Raw genomic sequence first — 24,313 nt, forward strand, 5'->3', positions numbered from 1 at the left:
GGAAAAAAATATTATTGGAAATACTGTGAAAAATCCCTTGCTCTATTAAACATATTTTGGCAAATAGAAATAGAAAACAAAAATTCATAGGGGTAATAATTATGACTTCAACTGTACGTGTGTGTTTGATCTTGTAAATATATGGTATATGGGTGCTTGAGCGTCAGCACATGCTTAAGTGTTTGCATGTGTGTTATTACATGATGGTTTTAGGGCTGCTGTGTGCACTGAGGCAGTGTAGTGTGAACCTGTGTGAAATCTCGCTGTGCTGTGGATTAGCAGCTGCCAAAACTGTTCACAAGCCGATTGCCAGCAGTAAGTGGCCTCGAAACAGCAGGGTCCTGCAGGTTATAGTGGTTATGAACGTTTCAGAGAGGTTTGTGGTGATGGAAAAGCAATACGGTGGCGCTCAAAAGTATTTGAATGGCTCTGAGAGACTTGTAGAATAATTAGTGACGGGCAAAGTTTAATCACTATTAATCACATCCAATATGTTTTGACGTATTATATGTGTTTTTGTTATATATATTTATTATAAATATAGGGTGACACACAGTGGCTCAGTGATTAGCACTGTCGCCTCACAGCAAGAAGGTTGCTGGTTGGGTCAGTTGAGTCCCTGCTGGGTCAGTTGGCGCTTCTGTGTGGAGTTTGCATGTTCTCCCCGTGTTGGCACGGATTTCTTTCAGGTGCTCTGGTTTCCCTCACAGGCCAAATACATGCGTTATAGGTGAATTGAATAAACTAAATTGGCTGTAGTTTATGTTTTTGAATGAGTGTGTATGGATGTTTCCCAGTACTGGATTGCAGCTGGAAGGCCATCCACTGTGTATATGCTGGATAAGTTGGCAGTTTATTTATTCATTTTCCTTTAGCTTAGTCCCCTATTTATTAGGGTTCACCACAGTGGAATAAACCGCCAACTATTCCAGCATATGCCCTTCCAGCCACAACCCAGTACTCGGAAACACCCATACACTCTCACATTTACACCTGCACTCATACACTACGGCCAAGATAGTAAATCCAATTCACCTATAGCACATGTGTTTGTACTGTGGGGGAAACCAGAGCACTCGGAGGAAACCCACACAAACGCGGGGAGAACATGCAAACTCCACACAGATATACCAACTGGTCCAGTCGGGACTCGAACCAGCGATCTCATGTTGTATCACCTAAATATAAATAAACTTTCTTAAATATATGCATGCATGTGTGTATTTATATATATACATAATAAATATACACATCACACACAAAAACTTATATTTTGGATGTGGTTAATCGTGATAATTCAGAAGTGGCTTATATGAAAGGCAAATGTCTCTAGATTATGATTATTTTACCAAAATAAAATATAATCATGCCATGATTTGTAATGATTTCATTAGGACAGTAAGGTCTGACTTTGCTTAGACAAAAGTCTTGTCACTTAACAGAAATAATGTCCAGTAAAGAATATAAAGTCATGCTGCAGTGGATAAAGAGTTAATATAGTGTATGACTCCCATGAGCTTGGAGGACTGGATCCATACATCTCTGCAATGGCTCAAATCACTTATTAATAAAGTCATCTGGAATGGCAAAGAAAGCGTTCTTGCAGGACTCCCAGAGATCATCAGGATTATTTGGAGGTATCTTCAATACCTCCTGCTTCATCTTACTCTAGACATGCTCAATAATGTTCATGTCTGGTGACTGGGCTGGCCGATCCTGGAGCAGCTTGACCTTCTTTGCTTTCAGGAACTTTGATGTGGAGGCTGAAGTATGAGGAGCGCTATCCTGCTGAAGGATTTGCCCTCTCCTGTGGTTTGTAATGTAATGGGCAGCACAATCGTCTTGATTCCTCAGGCTGATGATGTTGCCATCCACTCTGCAGATCTCTCGCACACCCCAATACTGAATGTAACCCCAAACCATGATTTTTGCTTCACCAAACTTGACTGATTTCTGTGAGAATCTTGGGTCCATGCGGGTTCCAATAGGTCTTCTGCAGTATTTCTAATGATTGGGATTCAGCTCAACAGATGATCATCTGAAAAATAGACCTTCTGCCACTTTTCCAAACGATCAACTAGAAGTCAAGTTATTTGTTGCTCTTACAACTGCGATGAACAACAAGACTTTTGTCAGGTAGTGTATAATGTCTATAAAAGTTATGCTGGAAACATAGATATATACACTAGATGTCGCCTGGCCTATTGTTGTCTATTGGACGGAATGCGTCAATAGCGCCGCCATCTTGCTACAGGGTAGCGCTCCTTTGAAATGAATGCGGGACCAAGGTACAGTGGAGGACTGTGGCCATGCAAAGCCAGAGATATACACATATACACATGAATCTGTGATCGGGAGTTTTCCTGGATGTTAGTATGTAATTTTTTTTTTCTAATTACGAAAATTATAATTTTACATCACTTTTCTACATTGATGGATCAGTGACCGCACGGGCGTTCCTGACAAAAAGCTTGTGTTTGTGTGCACAGGAATGTACTATTCACCCTCCCTGTTAAATTTAATCTAATCCGTGTCCTGAAACACACCTCCTCTCCTGCTTTCACTTCTCATACTGACTCGCTGTTACTACACCCGTAGACAGCGCTAAAGTCCCGCATCTCCACATAATAACACTGTCTTGATTAGTGCGGTTGAATGACATTTGTCCTGGGAGCACTGTACCAATGTGGCGGCGCTATTGACGCATGCTCGGGGTCCCTATGCGATATCTAGTGTAAATATCTATGTGCTGGAAACATGTTAGCAACATAACTCTTGCTAACGAATCAATGACACAAGCAATGTGAAGAAAATATTAAATACTCTAAAAGTGGCACAGTTTATAATTTGTCATTTAATACGGTAGCATTCATACATTTTTAAGCATGTTATAAGTGCTTTCTGTGCAACTCTATATGACCTTCTTGCAATTAGTTTCTTCAAACATGTGCGGTTGTTGCTAAAAGGATGGTGACACAAAAACTAATTGGATGTGACACTCTAGAAAGAAGTAATTTGCCCCTCGAGGGTTTCTGAGAGGTAATATCCCGCTGATGATGTGCTGTAGATGAGGAGACTCAGATGAGACACAGATGAGAGAGCGCTCAGGTTAAAGCGGTACAGTAGGGCAGGGTTATCTTCGGCCTCCTGCCAGGCAGAATAATGTGATCCTCCCAGGGAACAGCCCTGCCCTGCAACCAGATCTGAGCCCCAGCCAAGCAGAACCGACCTGTCTGTGTGTGTCTGCACACATCCGTCCACCTGAAATAACTTCGGCAGACCAGCATGCAAACAGAAGTAGATGCTGTGTCAATTGGTGCTATATTGAAAACAAAACAGACTGGAACTCGCATATGCATTACTGTTTAAAGCAAACTTTTATAGCATGAAAAGTGTAATCATAACCTGTAAAAGTAATAGCACACTTCAGTGCGCTGTGCAAATCGAGGTAAATTCAGGTTTCAATTGGCTAACCATACCAATTAATGCAAGATCAAATCCAGGTTTTTAGGGTATTAGATGGTTTCTTGCATTGCTATTTTTAAATACAGCATCCCAGAGGCCCAATGCCTGGAGAGAGTTTGTGGATCCTATTAAATATGAACGCCTGCTCACTGATGGCTCCAGCAAGAGCAGTGTGGATGTTGATTGGTGTGTGTTTGTGTTCAGACTGGAGAATACGCCACCGATGAGGAGGAGGAGGCTGGACAGACGGGAACAGACAGAGATGTGGCCATTGAGGTTTTCGATTTACCCGAAAACGAGGACATCATCTCGCCGTCGGAAATGGATGCCACCAAACTGTTCCAGAAGTTTCGGGAGGTAAACCAAGAGCATTTACTGTCAAAACTAAATGTCTTTAAGGTCAAAATATAAATTGTGATTTTGTTCAGTTGTATATGCTAGCAAAATGGTAAACATTTAAAATATTACACATGTGCAAACCTGCTGGCAACATCTGTTAGTCCATACGAAATGCTAAACATATTCATTCATTCATTTTCTTGTCGGCTTACTCCTTTTATTAATCTGGGGTCGCCACAGCGGAATGAACCGCCTACTCATCCAGCATATGTTTTTAAGCAGCCACAGCTCATCACTGGGAAACATCCACACACTCTAATTCACATACACACACACACACACACTAGGGTCAGTTATAGCATACCCACATGTCTTTGGACTTTGGAAACCAGAGCACTCGGAGGAAACCCACACTGTAAAAAATGGCCGTGATTTCAACGGTAAAAAACTGTAAAAATGCCACAGTAGAAATCCATAACCTGGTTAACAGTATGTTTCCTTAATATATATAGCGTAAATTGACTTTCCCATAATTCCCTGCATGGCACATCACCTTTTATACTTTTTGTTGACATTTATTATGGATTTTTTTAGTTGTTTTCGCATGTAATGAAGGCCAGCTAGTAGGTGCTGTGCAGGTATTCCTCACTCCTCTGACCTCTAAAGGGGCTCTAGAGACAGACGCTAGAGGTCATGGTCTTTAGCCTCCTTGTTAGAGCAACCGACTCCCATGCGAAAGGTTGCCAGTTCGATCCTAGCTCGAAGCGGGTTGGGTGGTGTAGGACTGGCGGGGTTACATTGGTGCCGTGACCCGGATGGGAGTGAGGTTTAGGGGGTGAGTGTAACGGATGCCAGCTAGTAGGTGCTGTGCAGGTAAACCTCACTCCTCTGACCTCTAAAGGTGCTCTAGCGACAGACGCTAGAGCCCATGGTTTTTAGCCTCCTTGTTAGAGCAACCGTCTCCCATGCGGAAGGTCGCCACTTCGTTCCCAGCTCAAAATGGGTTGGGGGGTGTAGGACCGGCGGGGTTACCGATCAGTAATGTACATTAGAGATTTATGTTAAATCTAATATTGATAAACTGTTTATTTCATGACTTTAATTTTACGCGTGTTACCATACTGGTATTTAGTAGCTGTGTGAATAACACTATACACTCATTCACTTTTCTGCTTGTGGGGATAGTTGTTCGTGATGAGCATTGGTTAATTATGTGACTTTCTCATCACCAACTGCATATGGCTGTGTAAACGTGTCTCTTTGTAACAAAAGATGTGTCGATATTCGTAATTCAAATACAGATATATATTACAATATAAATACAGATATTATATCTATAAATCAATGAAATACAGTAGTTTACTGTTAAAATGAGAAATTACTTTTACGGTTTGTACTGTATTTTTAACGGTGAAATACTGGCAGCCACAGCTGCCGTTTTTTACCGTAAATTTTACGGATTTATTTTTTACAGCGCATGTGAACACAGGGAGAACATGCATACTCCACACAGAAATGCCAACTGACTTAGCCGAGGCTTGAACCAGCGGACTTCTTGCTGTGAGGCAAACGTGCTAGGCACTGTGCCACCGTGTCGCCTGCTAAACATATTGGCATGCTAATTATAAAAATGTTAGGGAAAATGCTAGTCAATTCATATTATCAACATGTGTATAAACCAACACGTTTATTCATGCTAAAATAGTTTTGAATGCTAGCAACATAATAAACTCGCAAAACAAGTTAGCATATTTGCATGCTAGTTAAAAATCATTAAAACATTAGGGAAATGCTAGCAACATGCTAATTCACGTTAACAACAAGTTTATAAACCAACAAGTTTATTTGTGCTAGAATAGTTTTGAATGCTAGCAACATACTAAAACACGCAAAGCAAGTTAGCATGTGCTAAAACATGTTGTAAACAAGCTAGCAACATTTTTTAGAAGCAGCAAGCTAACATGCATCTAATGCAAGTAAATATCTGTTGATCAATGCAAAAGGCTAAACATATTTGCATGCTAGTTATAAAAATCATTAAAAACATTGGGGAAATGCTAACTACATGCTAATTCACACATTAACGATAAGTTTAATAGCTTTAAATACTAGCAGCAAACCTGCTAATAACATGCTAATTCGTGTTAAAATATATTATAAAATGTCAGCAAATGTAAAAAGCACATATTAAATATATTAGCAAGTTAACAAAAACTCCCATCAGGCGCATAGACCAAAAATTTACTGAAGAGGCAAATGTTTCAGTCAAATGTTGACCATTGTTAATGCCTGCCTAACAAAATAAAACAAAACCAATAAACAAAATTAAATGACCTATACCACTTCGCTTGTCTTTTTTCAGTTACTTCATACTTTGAGAGACATGATGAAAGAGACATGTTTGAAGCTACAAGCTGACGCGCATATTTTGCAAGTAAACATCTGTTAAATCCATATAAAATGCTAATCATGCTTGCAGCCTGCTAACAGTATTCTAAGCATTAGCAATTTGTTCAACAGGCTAGAAACATGCTAGTAAGATTTTAATATACAATATACTAACACAATTTTAAAAGTGTAAAATGTGGCGGGAAATGTTAGCAACATGCTAATTTACGCTAAAACAGATGGCACGGTGGCTCAGTGGTTTGCACTGATGTCTCACAGCAAGAAGGTCACTGGTTCGAGTCCTGGCTGAGTCTGTTGGCATTTCTGAGTGGAGTTTGCATGTTCTCCCCGTATTGGTGTGGGTTTCCTCTGGGTGCTCCACAGTCCAAAGACATGCGGTACAGGTGAATTGAAAAACGAAATTGTCCATAGTGTATGAGTGTGAATGAGAGTGTGTGGGTGTTTCCTAGTACTGGGCTGCGGCAGGAAGGCCATCTGCTGTGTAAAACATATGCTGGATAAGTTGAGGGTTCATTCCGCTGTGGCGACCCCTGATTAATAAAGGAACTAAGCCAAAAATAAAATAAATGAATAAACAAACAATGTAATGTATAAAAACGTGAACATTTCAGTGTTTAACATCTAAACACACACTCTCTCACTCTCTCCCTGCTGATCATCCTATGAATTTGCTCATAGAGAAAGAGAGAGAGAGAGAGAGAGAGAGAGAGAGAGAGTGATGCAGAAAGAGCTGCTCTGGTCAGTTTCCTCTGAGAGTAAGACACTGTACATGATCATCTCTTGCCTCTTTGTGTTTTCAGCTGCAGATTAAACACACTGTCACTGAAGCCGAGATCCAGAAACTCAAGAGCAAGGTAAGAGCCTGCTGTATCTGCTGTTACATCTACACTGCAAACGTAGGAAAGATGCAAATCAGATCAGATGGAACAGATATTCAGTGCATTAAAGGAAAATTACTCTTAACTACTAATTTTAGTTTAATCAAATTTTTTATTATAATTATAAAAAAAATGTAAATTGTAAAATGATTAGCATTTGTAAACATTTCCTCTGTATTCATTGACTTCAGATGGAGAAAAATCTTTTAATACACATGTTACTATTCTGTTATATTTTGAATGTGCTTTTTAGTTTTATATTTTATCTTAAAATAAATAAAATATTATTTACTTTCATCATGGCAAAGATAAAATAAATCAGTTATTAGAAATGAGTTAATAAAACTATTATGTTTAGAAATGTGTTAAAAAAAATCTGCTCTCTGTTAAACAGAAATTTGGGGGGGGGGGATAAACAAGGGAGCTAATAAATCTGACTTCAACTGTATATGTATATATTTGTGTGTGTAGTGTTTATAATTAAGTTTTTAAAAAAAAATCTTTTTGGTAGTTTTTATATTTCACATAGTTTTAATTAATTTAATTAAATTTTTTTTGTACCTATTTTAGTACTTGAACCTGTTTCGGTTAGTTGCCAAAGCAAAAAAATACATTTTTCATGCAATTTTTTTTGTGATTTGTATATTGTGAATTATATATTTTTTAATTTTTGTTAAATTTTAGTTAATAATTTTGAATTATTTATGTACTGTATGAATGTGTTTTTATTTTTATAATTATTATAACTATTATTATTATTTTTCCCAGTAATGGGTTGCGGCTGGAAGGGCATCCGTTGCGTAAACATATGCTGGATAAGTTGGCGGTTCATTCCGCTGTGGCGAACCCTGATTAATAAAGGGACTAAGCCAAAATAAAAATGAATAAATGAATTATTATTGTTTTCAAATTAGTTATATTTTTGCAGTTTTGAGAAACTATTTTTTTATTACTTATTTTTGCATTTTCCTATTTAATTTTAACTTTACTTTTCATAATTTTGATTATTTGATCTGTCATTTATATTCGTTTTTGATTTATTTAAAACATAAGCTGGAATAGTTGGCAGTTCACTCCGCTGTGGCAACCCCTGATAAAAAAGGGACTAAGCTGAAAGAAAATTAACGAATTAATGAATTAATAAATTACATGATATGATACATATTTTCCTGCATCTGATATTTAGGGTTTTTTTTAATTACCCATAGCAATATTTCATATAAAAATTTAGTTTAGACACAGATTTCATCACATACGAAAACGTACAGTCAGGGTGAAATCTGAAGCTATCGATATTGCCGATATTCTCTTTAAAATCAATATAATTTTGTGTGTTTATTTTTGTGACGCTATCACGTCGAGTCATGTATTTAAGATATAATATGGTTGTGTGGAAGGTCTTATCTTATTAGTGAGAGATTTTGCTGGCTTTTGGATCTCCAGTTTCTTCATGTCGATGATGTCTAGACTGATTAATCTGTGCTTTTTTAAGTCGTTTGGCCTGGTTCAGTCTCTGCATGTACGGGACGGATAGTTGAAGAAAACACAGTGGTAATAAAAATGGTGTAGCGATGCTCTTTACCCATATACAGATTAGATATACAAGATGATGATGATGATAATATTAATAAGAATATTTATATTATTATTTTTTTAATAATAAAAGATCATATTAATTTGTTTTGAATTACATTTTATGTTTAAATTTTCACTTTTGTTTAAATTAAGAAAAGCTAAATTTTATTTAAAAATTAGAAACGCTCATGAAAAACAATGTTGAAACACTGTCTAGAAAAGATAGGCTTTAAAACAAATAAAATAATAATTATTATTGTTATATTATTATCATCATCATGTATTTATAATTTTTAATTAGATTTAATTATTATTATTATATCATCAGCATCATTATCATGTATTTATAATCTTTAATTAGATTTAATTATTATTGTTATATTATTATCATCATCATCTTCTTCTTCATCAAATATTTATAATCTTTAATTAGATTGTATTATTATTGTTATAATATTATCATCATCATCATATATTTATAATTTTTTATTTGATTTAATTATTATTGTTATATTATTATCATCATCATGTATTTATGATTTTTAATTAGATTTAATTATTATTATTATATCATCAGCATCATTATCATGTATTTATAATCTTTAATTAGATTTAGTTATTATTGTTTATTATCATCATCATCATCTTCATCATGTATTTATAATCTTTATTAGATTTAATTATTATTGTTATATTATTATTATCATCATCATCATCATCATCATCAGCATCATCTTCATCATGTATTTATAATCTTTAATTAGATTAAATTATTATTGTTATATTATTATTATCATCATGTATTTATAATCTTTAAATAGATTAAATTTAGTTTAAGTTTTGGAATCCAATTTAAAATTTGACTAATAAATTCTTAAATCAGTCAATTAAATGACTTGGTTTTATTGTGATTAGTTGCATGTATTTATGTGTTATTTCATATTTAAACTTTTAATTAAGGAAATCACATTTTAGTTAATGCTAAAAACTGGCAAAAAAATTATTGTGCATCATTCCTTTTATCTTAGAATATAAGGTGCTACACATAATAAGATTAAGAAGAATATTGTCTTTAAAGCAGTACAACACTAATGTATATGCGTTATTGATTTATCTGGACTCTCTCTGTGTTCAGCTGGCCGCAGTGGAGAAAGAAAAGGCTCGCTGGGAAAGAGAGAAGACCCAGCTCAAGCAAAGCATCGAGGACAATAAAGAGAGGATGCTAAAACTGGAGAGCTACTGGATTGAGGCTCAGACGCTCTGCCACACCGTCAATGAGCATCTGAAGGAGGCCCAGAGTCAATATCAGGCCCTGGAGAAGAAGTACAACAAGGCCAAAAAGCTCATCAAGGACTTCCAGCAGAGGTACATTTAATGGAGAGAAAAACTGCCACTGCTTTTAGTGAAGGCATAATTACTAGTAATTCTTTTTCAAATATGTCCCAAGTGCTTTTTTATGAAGAGAACAGGCTTTTTTCAAAATAGGCCTAAAGTCAGCTTGAAATAAAAGTTTATAATGTTTATTTTACTAGCACACATTGTTACTCTTAAAGTGAAAAATTATTAATCCGTGCAAGTTAATTCACTGAAAAAAATGGGTTTGTTTTGATAATCTTAAATGAAAGTCTGAGAATTTACCTCTGTGTTTTGAGTGGTGGTCCTTTTGTTTATGTCAACCTGAGGGCTTTCATAGCAACTGAATAATAATTTTCTTAACCCCGCCCATCTTATATTTTTAACCTCATGCGTTAGTTTGCTATGAGGGAATGATGCTGTAAAGAAAACCCCGCCCCCTGTTTAATATTCTGTTTTAGCTGGAAGTACATCAGCATACTTCAATAAAAGTCTCCTCAACTTCCAGTTCACATGGACTTTAACTAGGCTAATCAGATTAACTAGGCAAGTTTGGGTAATTATAAAAGTAATTTAACAGTGGTTTGTTGAAACAAATGAAGATTTAAAAAAAAATGTGAAAAACGAATACTAACAAGGGCTTTTGGGCGAGGCAGTGGCGCTGTAGGTAGTGCTGTCGCCTCACAGCAAGAAGGTCGCTGGGTCGCTGGTTCGAACCTCGGCTCAGTTGGCGTTTCTGTGTGGAGTTTGCATGTTCTCCCTGCCTTCGCGTGGGTTTCCTCCGGGTGCTCCGGTTTCCCCCACAGTCCAAAGACATGCGGTACAGGTGAATTGAGTAAGCTAAATTGTCCATAGTGTATGAGTGTGTGTGTAAATGTGTGTGTGGATGTTTCCCAGAGATGGGTTGCGGCTGGAAGGGCATCCGCTGCGTAAAAACTTGCTGGATAAGTTGGCGGTTCATTCCGCTGTGGTTACCTCAGATTAATAAAGGGACTAAGCCGACAAGAAAATGAGTGAATAATAAGGGCTTTTCACTCTGCGATTAGCCTGGGTTATCAGTGTTCTAAACACAGATTTTAACCCTGGGTAAAACACATTTCACACATTTCAAGTTCATGCATTTAAAAACAGCCACAAGACTAACCGACGTGCTGTACATAAGACAGAGTAGGGCTCTATTTTAACGATCTAGGCGCAAAGTCTAAAGCGCAGTCCACTTTTGCTACTTTTAGGACGGTAAAATACTCTCTGCGCCACGTCATACACACATGATAAGCATACATAACTAGCACACACACGACATACACACATCATAAGACCCAGTGTTAAGAAAAGCACTGTATTGATGTTTTAAAATGTTTAAATACTTCTTATTACTTCAAAATATTTTTAAAATGTAAATACTGCTAAGGTCAATATTATTAGCTTCCATATTTATTAAATACATTTTTTTATTTGTGCATCACTAGGTTGTATGCGAGTTTAACCTTCATGCCATGTTTTTGTGTAGCTGAAGATGTGAAGGTGTGCTTTAGAAATTCATACCATGCACATTTCCTAAAGCAAACAAACAAATTCCTAAAGTGTGTAGAGTTTATCTCTATGGTCATTTCTATTACAACTCTCCCCTCTGGAGCCTGACTGCCTTTAATTCAGCTCTCTCTTCAGGCATTATTGCCATAGTTAACTTTGAAGACGCTGTCTGTCCGTGCCGACAAGCCTGAGTAAGCATTATACAGGAACTCTCCCAGCTGACAGTAGTTTGATGGATTGCTTTTCTTGTTATTTTCCTGATAATGAGGCTCCGTGCTCTCGAAGGCCTTCCAAATAGACTAATAGGTCTACACAAACTCGCCTCAACCCATACATGAGTGCATGCATTATTGGCCTCACTCTAGATCTGTGTGTTTTTGCTTTCTTACAGAGAGATGGAGTTTGCACAGAGGGAGGACACAGAGAAGAAGAGACTGGAGGAGGCAGAAAAGGCTCATTTGGCTGAAATCCAGAGTCTTCAAGTGAGGGTAATTATCAGCACACACACGTCAGTGCACTTCAATGCATTTCTGGGAACTGAAATCACCCAAAGTCTGTTTTTATTTGTTAGTTTGTGAGGAAACATGGATAATATATATTGTACAGTGAGGTTCTAGAGAATAGCATGCGGCTTCTGGAGGTTACAACTAATTATTTTTCTCTACAGAGATATTGATTTTTAGAGACCTTTTAAAGACAGGCCTGTTATGGGGTCTTAAGTTGCTAATTGTTTGTTAATGTTTTTGCTGAACCCATCAATTGGTGTAATTGGATATATTTTTAAACCAATAGCAGAAGTCAGGCAGAAAAACTACATTACCCATGATGCTGTGCTGGAATTGCCACCAACTAGAAAGTCCTACTAAGCAAAGCAAACCAATTGACGAATTACCATGTTTATAAACATTTCGGATGCACACGCAGGGAGGTGGCAGAAAAAAAAAACAGGAGCACTAGCGTTTACAGCGAGGGAATGACATCCGATGCTTTGCAGATTTTGTTGTTGGCTTGGAAATAAGATATACTGATTACATATTATAAATATTATTTACATAATGCTTTCAGCGTATTATAACAGCTCGTCACCAAGTGATAAGCACAGTGATTCGGCAAAGTTAACGTGAAAGTGAGCAGCGTTTGTCAGGGTTCTGCCACTTTGGTCTTGTAAATTCTTGTTTTGGTGGCAGAGCTCTGACACTACTCAATGTCTGGTCCTGTTTCTGTCTCTGTGTGTGCGCGCGCCGTCGTGGGTGTACGCAGAGTGTGCGCGCTGCCACATGATGTGGCCGCGCGCGCTCTGCGTCCCTCAGACGCGTGCGCTCTTGTACTCGTGTTTGTGTTTTCGTCTGTCAGCAGCGTGGTGTTTCATTCCCAGCGTCTCAGTCTTGTTGGTTTCGGTTTTGGTCGGCGCTGGGATGAAGCATGCACGCTGCGTGTGTGAGCTCACGGTGATTGCTTTCATTCATCGGGTGCTCGTGTCTTGCGTCTTTTGTCAAAGCACGTGGCTCGGTGTTTACATTGTGGTCACGTGCTTTTGTCGTGTGCTTCAGTGTTGTGTTATGTGAGCGCATGGCTTGTATTGTCTCTCTGTGTCATGCGCTCTCCCGTCTATTGTCTAGTCCCACCCTCCTTGTCAACCCATTATTAGTTAATTGTGTTCACCTGTGTGTCAATTTACTTTTTGCTTTATAATCCCCCTCATGTTTTCAGTCCTTTGTCAGTTCGTCGTCGAAAGTTTCCTGTCCTGTTGTGTCCAGCCCTGTCTTGTCCAGTCAGTCAAGTTTGTTTGTTCTTTTATTTGTTTCATTAGAGTTTTACCCCCTCGGGGTTGTTTGTTTTGCCTTTTTGTTTTCATTTTATTATTAATAAAAAACCCATTATTGCTGCATCTGAGTCCTCGCTCCTTTTTCCCCTCACCGAACGTGACAGCGTTCATCTTACAGATCCTATTGCGATAGCACCCTCCCAATGAATATTGGACAAGAAGAAATGACCAAGCATCCAGCCCCAAATATACAATCTCATTGAAGTGTTTTTACAAGAGAGAAGTTAAAGGCCTACAAGTCTTTGGATGCCAACAATGTTGTTCTGTGTGGTCATGTGCCAGAAATAATGTTCCACGACTACCAGATTCAACACTATGTAGTGCTAAAAACCGAGGTTCTGCCCAGCCAAAGACAAGGAAAGAAGACGGAGCTGTACAAGGCCTGAATAATTAATCATCAACTAGCAAAACGACTGCATTCTAATTACCAACTGCACCTGTACATTGCCTGTACACCTTGCGAACGGCACTCGCAAGAGACGCTCGAGATACGAAAGAGCGAGCACAGCGGCCTCTCGCGGATTCGCAAAAACAAAAACTGCACAAATACGTACCTCCCGGGACGTATTTCGCGGTCTCCAGAAACGTCTGCTGGACTACGTTTTCAGAATGAGCCTGGGTTGGATATAACATGAGAATTGCAGAGTCCAGCATTTCTAATTAGGTCGACATTTGATTCAGCTCCTTTTTAGCCAAAGACGTCTGCAGTCGGCATTAAAGCAGTGTGGTTTATGGTAAAAGTTAAGTTTTCTATTTTTGGACTTTCTCGAATTTGGCATCCTACAGCACATGCAGCCGGTCTTTTTTTGCAAGCGGGAACCCATGTGACATCATGTGTGACGTAGGTTGGTAATTTGTCTATAAATCCTTGGCTCCAAACACTGAAACACCACAAATAGCATAATCAAAAAACCTAAATATATACATTTGTATGCATCTTTCGCATTCAACCAAAAATGCATACTTTCTATTAGATTTACATGAACAATATTGCGGCATAATAAATATTGCAATGTCCGATTTTTCCAATATTGTGCAGCCTTTGTTTCTATAATTTAATGCAGGTAAACTAAATTAATCTTTCAATAGACTATGTCAGTTACAATGTGCAATGGGACTGTTGTTCTTTCCTTTATGAAGCTCACACTCTGTACCTCTATCTTATACTTCTTTGCTTCAATTCAAAGTTTGTAATGTTATGATTTTCTTTTAAAATACCTTTGAGAAAGATACATAGGAGAATTAATTCTGGAAAAAGTGCTGCAGAGACAGTGGACAGATAGTAATGAACTCTAGATCAAAACATAACTAACCTTGCCTCAAGAATAAACAGCCAAATAACCATTTTCATCTGGAAATATATTAATTAAAAAGGGGTTTTAGGCATTAAATAAAATAAAATAAATTAATTAAATATTCATTTACTTACTTTTTTTCCTGTGTATTATTAAAAAAAACTTTCTATGTTTTAGATTGCTACTCTGGAGTCAGAGCTGATGCAACTGATGAAGCAAAATGGCATCCAAGTAAACAATAACAACAACAGTGCTGAGAGCAGAGCGCAGCTGACGGAGAGACTGATGGCCTTACAGTGTTCAAGGAGAAATGTAGCTGAAGGAGGTGAGACACACACACACAAATGTAAACATGGATTACAGGGACACTCCATAGGGTTAGGGTTATATATATATATATATATATATATATATATATATATATATATATATATATATATATATATATATATATCAGATTCAAGAACCAGACAGAACTGTTGTATAAATTAATATATTATCCATAATGATGACAGTAATAGTAATAGTAGTAATAGTTCTAATCATTTGTAATGATTATTATGCTCTCCATTTCAAAACACAGTACACAACATGACACATAATCATCAAATATTGCTCAGGATGTAACAGTGCATCACATTCAACAGATTGCACTAGAGTCTCTCACACCCTCATTGGTGTCAAACGAAATATCAGTGCTTTCTGCCTGTTTTGTAAGCGTTTCTGTTTGTAATAAACTCAATTTTCACTTCGCTCCACTCTGATCTCTGACCTGGCAGCTGCACACAAAACTGGGCTTTGTTAATGACATGAAAACTGGAAGCTTCACACCTCATAATGGGTCACCGGCTCTTTAAATCCGCCTCTTCTGAATCGCAGAGCTGGAAAAACTGATCAGATGCATTGTGACTGAATGAGGCGGATTATAAGGAAGTGCTGCTGCAGGAACTGAAACACTCTCAGTCCTGCTTCCAGCAAAACAAGCCCTTCTGATTTCATATATGCATAAACAGCATATGGCACTACTTCACAAGCTAATAACGTAGAAACAAACTAGCCAGAGGTCTGTTGTAGGATTATGTGTTTTCATCAGCCAGAGTACCCGATATTTGATGCTGTCCTGCAGATTTATATCCGTCTTTGCTTAAAGCTGCTGTATGCTTCCTCATTTGTACGTCACTTTAGACAAAAGCATCTGCTGATTGAATACTTGTAATGGAAATGTATGCGTTTGCTTTGTGTTAAAATAGCCTTGTGCTTGGTAAAAGAGCAGTGAAGACTACAGCTGCATGAGCAAAAATATCTATTTAAAAAATATAAAATAAATCATTGAAATACTACGGAACTATAATTAATAGTGATAACAATATTAGTAATAATAATATAATAATAACATAACAACAACAATAATAATAATAATAATATTAATAATAATAATATAATAATAATATAACAACAATGATAATAATAACAATAATAATAATAATAATAATAGTAATAATAACATAACAATAATAACAATGACGACAACATAACAATAATAATAACATAATAACAATAATAACAACAACATAACAACAACAATAATAATAATAACAATAACATTATAAATAATAATAATAATAATAACAATAATAACAACAACAAAAACGACTATAACAACAATAATAATAACAATAATAACAATAACATAAAAATAACAACAATAATATTAATGACGACAACAACAAAACAACAATAACAAAAACATAGTAATATTCATAATAACAACAATAATAATAATAATAGCAACCACAATAACAGCAAAAACAGCAACAATAACATAACAATAATTATAATATTATCAACGATGACAACAACAGCAAAAACAACAACATAACAATAATAATAATAACAATAATGATAACTATAATAACAACAATAATAACAACAGTAGCAAAAACAATAATAATGACAATAATAATAACACTATCAACGACGCCAACAGCAAAAACAACAACATAACAATATTAATAATACAAATATTAATAATAACTATAATAACAATAATAGTAACAACAGTAACAACAACAATAATAATAATAATAAAACGATAACAACAACATTAATAGCACAAATACTAATAACAATCATAATAAAAACAATAATAAAAATGACAATAAAGAAAATTTTACAACTGGTATTTTGACAAGCAAAGCTTTCTTTCATGGGTGCAAAATGAGGGTTTTAAAAAATAATTGTAAAACTGTGTTGTGACCTCACACCTTTGTATGGTACACTGTAAAAAGCAATTAGTTGACTTTACTTAAAGTAAGTTAAGTAAATGAACCATGTGTATAATTATAAAAAATGAAATAAGCTTAACTGTTCCAAGTTACAAGTGATTTACTTTTAAGTCACCTTGTCACTTCTAAGACAATAGATTTACTCACTTTGTTTAAGGGTTCACGGCCAATTTAGCTTACTTAATTCACCTGTACCGTATGTGTTTGGACTGTGGGGGAAACCGGAGCACCCTAAGGAAACCCATGCGAACACAGGGAGAACATGCAAACTCCACACAGGAATGCCAACTGACCCAGCCGGGACTCGAATCAGTGACTTTCTTGCTGTGAGGAGATCGTGCTACCCACTGCGCCACCGTGACACCCTATGTTTAATATTATGTAATGTAATTGTATGGATGTGCTTTGTGTTACAGATCTGTGTGAGCTGACAGGAGCCAGTGAAACAGAGAGAGACGAGAGGGTAAAACTTTTACTTTCTTACACAAACACACACACAGACGCACACACACACACACACACACACACACACACACACACACACACACACACACACACACACACACACACACAATCACTCACACACACTTCATTCAGACACACGACATTCAAGCCTGATCCGCAGATAAACACTGGAAGACAATTCTAATCTCACGCTTAACAATTCACGAGTGCGTGTTGAAAATCTACACGTCATTCTCCTCCACATTCTGTCTACTAGTGTCTAACAGCATGTCTCAGAAGGAAAGAAGCAGGAAGAAATACTGTTAGCTCAGCAGAAAGTGCTACTGTTTTCTCTCTTGACTATTTAAAGTGTTTGTGTCTTTGTAGGGCTCCAAGTCTCAGTCCTCCAGAGCATCTGATGCCACAGAGGCCACAATCAGGCACCTGCAGCCTCATCCGGGACCTGATAATGAGGGTAAACGCTCCAAACCATTAATACCTGATTAGGGCTCAATTACAGGCCTAATGAATTATGCTTACGGCCTGGGAGACTCGATGAAGAAACCCCAAAGGAAAAGAGAACATAATAAGAGCATGTGAAGTTGTGTAATTGATATGGCCTCTGGAAAGTAAAGTTTGAATCTTGTTGAACGCTGATTGTTTCCTTTTTTCTGGATTTTTCTACAGACTCTTCAGCAAGTCGAGATCACAAATCTGGCAACAAACGACTAGACTTGGGGTAGGTTGGAACTAATTGTTTTATTTGTAAATGTGAAGATTATACAGATAATTTCTTTATGTTGACGTGTACTACTGTTCAGCAGTTTGGAGTTGGTCAGATTTAGTTTATGTTTTTGTAAGGGTTTATTTATTAGATATACAATCACCGGCCACTTTATTAGGTACACCTGCCCAACTGCTTGTTAACGCAAATTTCTAATCAGCCAATCACACTGCGAATGGGCTACAGCAGCAGAAGACCACACCGGGTACCACTCCGGTCAGCTAAGAACAGGAACCTGAGGCTACAATTCACACCTAGGTCACCAAAATTCCACAATAGAAGATTGCAAAAATGTTGCCTGGTCTGATGAGTCTCGATTTCTGCTGCAACATTCAGATGGTCGGGTCAGAATTTGGTGTCAACAACATGAAAGCATGAATCCATCCTGCCTTGTATCAACAGTTCAGGCTGCGGACAGTGGTATAATGGTGTGGGGGATATTTTCTTGGCACACTTTGAGCTCATTAGTACCAATTGAGCATCCTGTCAACACCACAGCCCACCGGAGTATTGTTGCTGACCATGTCCATCTCTTTATGACCACAGTGTACCCATCTTCTGATGGCTATTTCCAGCAGGATAACACACCATGTCATAAAGCGTGGATCATCTCAGACTCATTTCTTGAACATAATAATGAGTTCACTGTACTCAAATGGCCTCCACAGTCACCAGCTCTCAATAAAATAGAGCATCTTTGGGATGTGGTGGAACTGGAGATGTGCAGCCAACAAATCTGCAGCAACCGCGTGATGCTATCATGTCAATATGAACCAAAATCTCTGAGGAATATTTCCAGTACCTTGTTGAGTCTATGCCATGAAGGATTAAGGCAGTTCTGTAGGCAAAAGGGGGTCCAACCCAGTAAGGTGTACCTAATAAAGTGGCCAGTTAGTGTATATACAGTTAAAGTCAAAGTTGTTATTATTATGTTAATAATATTATGTATCTTTTATTTGCCAAATGATGTTTAACAGAGCAGGGTATTTTTCACAATATTTCCGATGATATTTTTTCTTCTGGATAAAATTTTATTTGTTTTATTTTGGCTAGGATAAAAGCAGGTTTTACTTTTTTTTTAAAACCATTTTAAGGTCAATATTATTCATATGTTTTTTTTTTTTACCATTTAAACTATTTCTATGTAAATTTATTTTAAGTCGTAATTTACTTCTTTGATGCAAAGCTAAATTTTTACGGGATTAGTGTCACACGATTTAGTTTCCGTTTTATTATGATTTTCTTCAGTGACAAAAATAGTTTGTTGCTAAATAATTTTGTAAAAACTGATATTTTTGGGGTTATTCAAATACTAAATTATTTTTAAAAACGTGCTAACCCCACAACTTTTCATAGTACATTCAATGAAAAAAACTGTATGCAATACAAGGAAATGTTCTTGTCTCTTGTTGGAAATTCTAACAAGCTTATATTTTCAGATCTTCTCTGAGGAAAAGTAAAGGGACAGACCAGGACCCAAAAGGATCTCCCGGTAAAAGGTAACTAGAGCACTAGATTCCTCATATAAGTGGTAACTTTCAGCCTGCCTACATCAGATTTTAAATGTTTTTTTTTCATAGCAATGTCAGAATATATGCATTGGAGCTTAAAGGGATTTCCTAAACCACAGGTGTCAAACTCAGTTTCCGGAGGTACACAGCTCTGCACAGTTTAGCTTTAACCTTAATTAAAGTTGTAATTGATTTTGTTTTAAACTTCCAGGTAAGTGTATTGAAGCAAGGTTGGAACTAAACTGTGTAGGACAGCAAGTCTGACACTCCAGGTCTAAACAAAAACAAACAAACAAACATTCATTCGTTTTACCATCAAAAGACAATTAGTATGAATTTTTGTTTTGCCTGTATTTGGATTTTGACTCTTAAAGTGTCGATGGCTGTTAACTTCTAGCTGATTTTAGCTAAAACTCTACTGCAGAAAATAGAGTCGCTTACGTTCTGGATGAGTTTAAGTAAATTACAAACAAACTTTTATTTTTGGGTGAACTATAATTCCTATGAATTGTAAAGTATGTGCATTCAAGCAGAGTTCCTCTAGACTGCAAGATAAATGAAAGGGACTGTTAGATCACACTATCCAAGCCAGATAAATAAGATCTAACACCAGATCCTGTCAGAAAATGTCTGTTTCTCTGAGTACTCAGCGGAGCCGATCAAAACCCAAACTTATTAACCAGTGTTCAACTGAATTAACCAACCAACAATCTCCTTTCAATATAGGAGTTGACTGAGAAAGCTGGAGAGGAGCAGAAGCAGAAGACGAAATAATGATGATAGGGAAAGAGCTGAGTTTATTAAATAATCTTAGTTGCATATGATTGAATGCTCAAACTTCATCTGACCAGGATAAATTCAACAAGTGTTATTATACCACAAGCAACAGCAATGGAAAATTACAGCTTCACAACATTTTCAAGAGACAATACAGAACTTGAAATGGAGACATTCTCTTATCTCTTACTCATGAAAACAAGAGTCGCTTCAATCCACACAGCCATGAGTGTCACGTTTAGCATGATCAAGAACAGAAACAAAAACGGGAACAAAAGATTGCAGATCCAAGTGCAGATTTTAATATTAAAAGTGCGGTAACAGTGAACAAAATCCAAAAATCCAAAGAGCAAAGTAACAAAATAAAAAACAAACAAACAAAACAAGAAACTAAGGCAGATAAACACGAACTAGACTTTAGCAGGATACAAGAACAAGATCAGGAACAACAAACTCGATATACAAGACTGACTGGATAACTTGACAAGGAAGACAAACGACGCAATCACGAACAGTGGTGGAAGGTAGAATATATAGTCTAGATTATCAACAGAAACGGAGACAGCTGTGAATACAATCAGTGTATGTGTTCCGGTGTATGCGTGTGGTATGTATGGATTTGTAGTCCTTTTGGGCGCTGTAGTTCCAACTCAGTGTCCGTAGAACTACAGCGCCCTTAGGTGGTCACTGAAAGTCATGACAATGAGATTATAACAATATGGAAAAATGAAATAATAACAAAGGATTAATTATAGGAAAATAGCAACAATAAAATATAAATAACAAAATAAAATTACAAATAATAATAATCAAATCATTAACTAATGATCAATAAAATAAGATGGTATTTATATACATGACTAATGATCACGTGATTAAATAATATAATTAAATGAAGAATAAAAAAATACACAAATGAACGGTTCTTTCTTGAAGCAACTCGCACTTAAGTTTGCTACAAGAACTTTCAGATCCTTTGTTAGATTCAAGACTAAAAGATTTTACTATAAATCCAAACAAAAAGAAATAATAATAATAAAAATGCACAAAATCTGTGATGATAGGTGTCCCTGGAGATTGATTAAAAGTAACTAGAAGATGTAATTTTTGTGCACCTTTTGGTTTTTCAGCACTGATTTGGTCAGATAATATCCTTGGGTGTAATTCTTCTCCTTATTTAATTTTTCTTGAACTTGCGCGCCTAATGAATATGAACTGCACTGGACGTCTCAGCTGTGCCAGACTGCAGGACATACACACACATTTTTGCATGTGAATGAACCTTCACTGATTCAGAGAGTTGCCTAATCAATGATTAAGGGGAACGTCTCCGCAGATGCAGGGCGAACTAAAGGTTTTTATTTCCTCTGAGGATAAACGGATGACTGCTCAAATCCCAAAGTGTTAAGCTAACGAATTACAATTAGTTTTTAACAATGCAAATGGGGGAAAATGAATTGAATGAATGCTAGAGCTGAACCTTAAGTCTATAAAGCAGGCATGGTCTAAATGCAGCTCTGGTCTGCGAATATGATCTGATCATGTATTGTGTCTGCTTCAATAACCAGTGTGTTATCTTTAGCTCCACAGGGCCTTCAGCAGAAAACAGCCCTGAAAGACGCAGGAGCAAGGTGAGAGGCATCAAAAAGACCACACACACACACACACACACACAAGACTGTGTGGAAATTCTCAGTTCTCTGAATTTACAATTGACACGTATGTGTTTTGAAAGGGGGGACCTATTATGTCCCTTTTTATAGGATGTAAAATAAGTCTCTGATGTCTCTAGAGTGAGTATGTGACGTTTCAGCTCAAAATACCACACAAATAATGTTTTAAACCTCTTAGAAACTGCCCCTTTTAGACTTTAATCCTAATTGTGCTATTTTCAGTGACTGTCGCTTTAAATTCAAAAGAGTTTGTGCATTTTTTACATTTTTAATTTGCATATCAGTGACGTCATCACATTGTATCTGACAAGCGCAAGCCCGTCATGTCACTATTTTCTGAGGCGCCGTTTATTACGTTATAATAAAACATTACATCCAGATGCACAATAAATAGGTTCTTATTAACATTGCTTTGCGTAATGACGTTATTGTGTAATCGCAACTCAAAACATCTTACTTACTACAACTTAAAGCAACTTACTACATCTTTATGTAGTATACAAAATAATTCATGTTTTCTCAAATTGACTGGCCATCTCAGCAAAAACATTATTTAAAAATATGTCTATTTAAATTTGTATGAAAATATAGCTGACTATTTGTAAAAGTAATACAAACACTTTTTGATAAGATTTTTTAATTTTTTAATATAACACTGATAATGAACAGTTACATTATTTTAAACAATCACAGTTTGTGTACTTCCTTTTTTTTACCTTGTGAAAGTAACACATTTCCGAAAGCGACAGCAATTATAGCACTATTGGAATTTATTGTTTCCTGAATGATCAACAATTTTACACGTTAACAAATATCAGTAAATTAACAGTTATGAAAAACAATCTGAGCTGGCAATTTAACTTGAATGTGATAAGTGTGTGTTGAGTGAAGCCTGCAGCCACCGCTCCTTTGAGTTACTTTTTATAAATTGCTAAAAGTAGCCAAATTAATGTAAAAAATTGCTTAATTTGTAGTTAGGTGTTTTTAGGGGAAAAGAAGTTGCTAGGGTAGTATGAAAAGTTGCTAAATCTAGCAACAAAATTGCCAAGTTGGCAACACTGCACATAAACAAGATGAACATTTATAGCAAATAAACAAATATAAATATCCTGCTTACTCTCTGAGCCTTGTCTAGAAAGTCCTTTCTTACAGTCCTTTGATTGGTCACGCGCTCAACTGAAAGGGCTGCAATTGGCTCTACGGGCTGGTATTCTTCACAGATGAGTAAAGGCTGGTTTAAACACAGATAAACGTCCAGCAAACACACACGCAGTGAAATTGTGCACAGTTTCTGTGTTTTTAAGTAGTTGGAGCGTTGTAAATACTTACACTCATAGCTTACTATGGCGACATAGTGCATATAAGATAAATGATGCCTGTACATAATAACCGGTTATGATTTTTACTGAAGCAATACCGAATTGTCCGCGTCTGCATCGTGGTGCACCGAAGAAACAATAAATTTTGACACCCCTACCAGCTATCATGACTTCCACTACTGTGAAACCACGAAATGTGTAAATAGACCATCACGGGTAAAAGTGTCATGTTTGTGCAGTTTAACACCCCTCAAATAAAGTTGCTTGATTCACCGTGACCTTGTGTTCATCTTCCCAGAATCATTTTACAGACTGGTTGTGTTAGCTGATTACAGTCTGAACGTCATTTTAAAATGCTAATCACTTTACTCAGGGTTAAATGATCACAATAATCATCTGAGTGACAGTTTTTATAGACTTTTTGTTGGGTTTTGCATGTTGTATCCTACTAATTACTTAACTGTCAATCAGCAGTAATTACACTGATAATCTACTGTCATAGTCGATAATACAATCAGAATTAAGTAAATAATAAATAAATACCTATGGCGAAGAGAGAATGATAAGCGTGTCAGTCAGATGAGGGTTGTGTTTTACGTGTGTGCGTCTCCTGCAGGGTCCGGGTGTGTCAGATGAACTCAGTCTCAGCAGTTCGAGTTCGACCGAGATCAGTGGGGTCCTGAGCGGACGATCGCGGACCCTCACACTCTCCTCTGATGAGGTCTTTACTGTGTTTTTTTTAACTTGTGCTATTTAAAGTAAACCTATTTTATCTCAGCTTGTTGCAAATGATGTGCTAAAATAACAGCATTAAAACATTATTAAATACTACATAGACATTTTAATCA

At 36.6% G+C, this 24,313-nt stretch overlaps 1 protein-coding gene across 4 annotated transcripts in view; it reads left to right on the forward strand.

Moving 5' to 3' along the window:
- Positions 1–24,313, forward strand: part of ppp1r9a (protein phosphatase 1, regulatory subunit 9A) — a 94,967-nt gene that overhangs the window by 66,423 nt on the left and 4,231 nt on the right. For all 4 annotated transcript variants that reach the window (XM_684261.11, XM_073931912.1, XM_009294366.5 and 1 more), the window contains exons 7-17: positions 3,670–3,822; positions 7,014–7,067; positions 9,802–10,031; positions 11,944–12,040; positions 14,850–14,997; positions 17,374–17,420; positions 17,789–17,876; positions 18,089–18,140; positions 19,625–19,684; positions 22,056–22,104; positions 24,082–24,186. In XM_684261.11, the coding sequence (XP_689353.6) occupies positions 3,670–3,822; positions 7,014–7,067; positions 9,802–10,031; positions 11,944–12,040; positions 14,850–14,997; positions 17,374–17,420; positions 17,789–17,876; positions 18,089–18,140; positions 19,625–19,684; positions 22,056–22,104; positions 24,082–24,186 (1,083 nt within the window). The remainder of the gene's footprint in view (positions 1–3,669; positions 3,823–7,013; positions 7,068–9,801; positions 10,032–11,943; positions 12,041–14,849; positions 14,998–17,373; positions 17,421–17,788; positions 17,877–18,088; positions 18,141–19,624; positions 19,685–22,055; positions 22,105–24,081; positions 24,187–24,313) is intronic.

Source organism: Danio rerio, chromosome 19 (assembly GCF_049306965.1).
Source record: "Danio rerio strain Tuebingen ecotype United States chromosome 19, GRCz12tu, whole genome shotgun sequence".
NCBI lineage: Eukaryota > Metazoa > Chordata > Actinopteri > Cypriniformes > Danionidae > Danio > Danio rerio.